At 59.8% G+C, this 1,498-nt stretch overlaps 1 protein-coding gene across 2 annotated transcripts in view; it reads left to right on the forward strand.

Annotated features, from left to right (window-relative positions):
* The window catches only part of LOC112112821 (cyclin-dependent kinase 8), a 178,661-nt gene continuing 177,163 nt past the window's right edge, over positions 1 to 1,498 (forward strand). For both annotated transcript variants that reach the window (XM_024208878.2, XM_024208879.2), the window contains exon 1: positions 1 to 173. In XM_024208878.2, coding sequence (XP_024064646.1) covers positions 46 to 173 — 128 coding nt within the window. In that variant the 5' untranslated portion in view covers positions 1 to 45. The remainder of the gene's footprint in view (positions 174 to 1,498) is intronic.

Here is a 1,498-nt window from a genome sequence, read left to right on the forward strand (position 1 = left end):
TGTGAGGCGGCCGGAGGCGGCGGGTCCCGGCGGTGGGCGCTGAAGATGGACTATGACTTCAAGGTGAAGCTGACCGGGGAGCGGGAGCGGGTAGAGGACCTGTTCGAGTACGAGGGCTGCAAGGTGGGGAGAGGCACCTACGGGCACGTCTACAAAGCCAAGCGGAAAGACGGGTGAGTGAGGAGGGGGCTTCCCGTGGGTCAGCCCCGGCCCCCTGGTTCTTGTCATCCCCGGGCCGTGCCTGCCGCCCCCCTCCTGCTGGCCTTCCTGCCCTGGCCCTGCTGCCTCATTAACTCCCGGCCTTTCGCCCTGTGTCTGCGTCCTGCCCGGTCCTTGCTGCGGTATTACCCCCCTCCCCGCACCCGCCACCCTGTGTGTGCGTCCTGCTCCGTCCCTGCTGCCTCATTGACCCCCGCCACATCGTCTGCGTCCTGCCCCGTTCCTGCTGCCGTGTTACCCCCCACTCCGCGTCTGCGTCCTGCCCCGTTCCTGTTGCCTCATTGAGCCCAGCCACATCGTCTGCGTCCTGCCCCGTTCCTGCTGCCGTGTTACCCCCCACCCCCCCTCACCATGTGTCTGGGTCCTACCCCGTCCCCGCTGCCGTATTATACACCCCCTCCACCGCGTCTCCGTCCTGCCCCATTCCTGCTGCCTCATTGACCCCCGCCACATTCTGTGCCCTGTCCCGTCCCTGCTGCCATATTATCCCTCCACTGCCACCTCCCCAGTGTCTGTGCCCTGCCTCGTTCCTGCTGCCTCATTGACCCCTGTCACCTCTCCTGTGTCTGTGCCCTTCCCCATCTCTGCTGCTATATTATTCCCTGCCACCTCTCCTGTGTCTGGAGCCTGCCCCCATCCTTCCTGCCTCATTGCCCCCCTTGTCATCCCATGTGTCTGCACCCTGCCTCTGTCACTCCTGCCTCATTGTCCCCTGTCCCTGTACTGGCTACCTCATCTCCCCTCCCATCACCTTCCCCTGGCTATGTCTGTGCCCTGCTTCATGGCCTCTTTCCCCCCCCCCCCCCCCCCCCCATGTGTCTGTGTCCTGTCCCAGTCCCATGTTGCCTTTCTGCCTCCAGTTCATTGGACTCCAGTCCAGCTCCCTGAGCTGTGCCCTTTCATACACTGTCCTATCACATCTTGCTCCTCTATACCCTTTCCTCCACTGCCTCCATCCCAGGCTGCCTCACTGTCCCCCTTATATTGTCCCCCCCACACTGATATTCCCCCATGACTTCCATATCCCAATAGCCCTCTGTTTGTGTGCCCTATCCCCTCTTCTCTGCCTTGCACCCTTAATATTGTTTCCCCTCCCCCTGTGGCTGTATCTCTTTCCTTTGGCCTTAACCATCTCCTTGTTCCTTACTCTGTTTGTCTCCATCTGTCATTGTTAGGAACAGTCACAGATGAAAATACACTTTCTCCTAACCTTAATGCTGGTGTCTCATATTAGTACTAGCAGCTTTTGAGTGGAAAATTTTCTTCGGATGAAAAAAAA

This window comes from Terrapene carolina, unplaced genomic scaffold, assembly GCF_002925995.2.
Source record: "Terrapene carolina triunguis isolate 2854851 unplaced genomic scaffold, T_m_triunguis-2.0 Scaffold139, whole genome shotgun sequence".
Classification (NCBI taxonomy): Eukaryota; Metazoa; Chordata; order Testudines; family Emydidae; genus Terrapene; species Terrapene triunguis.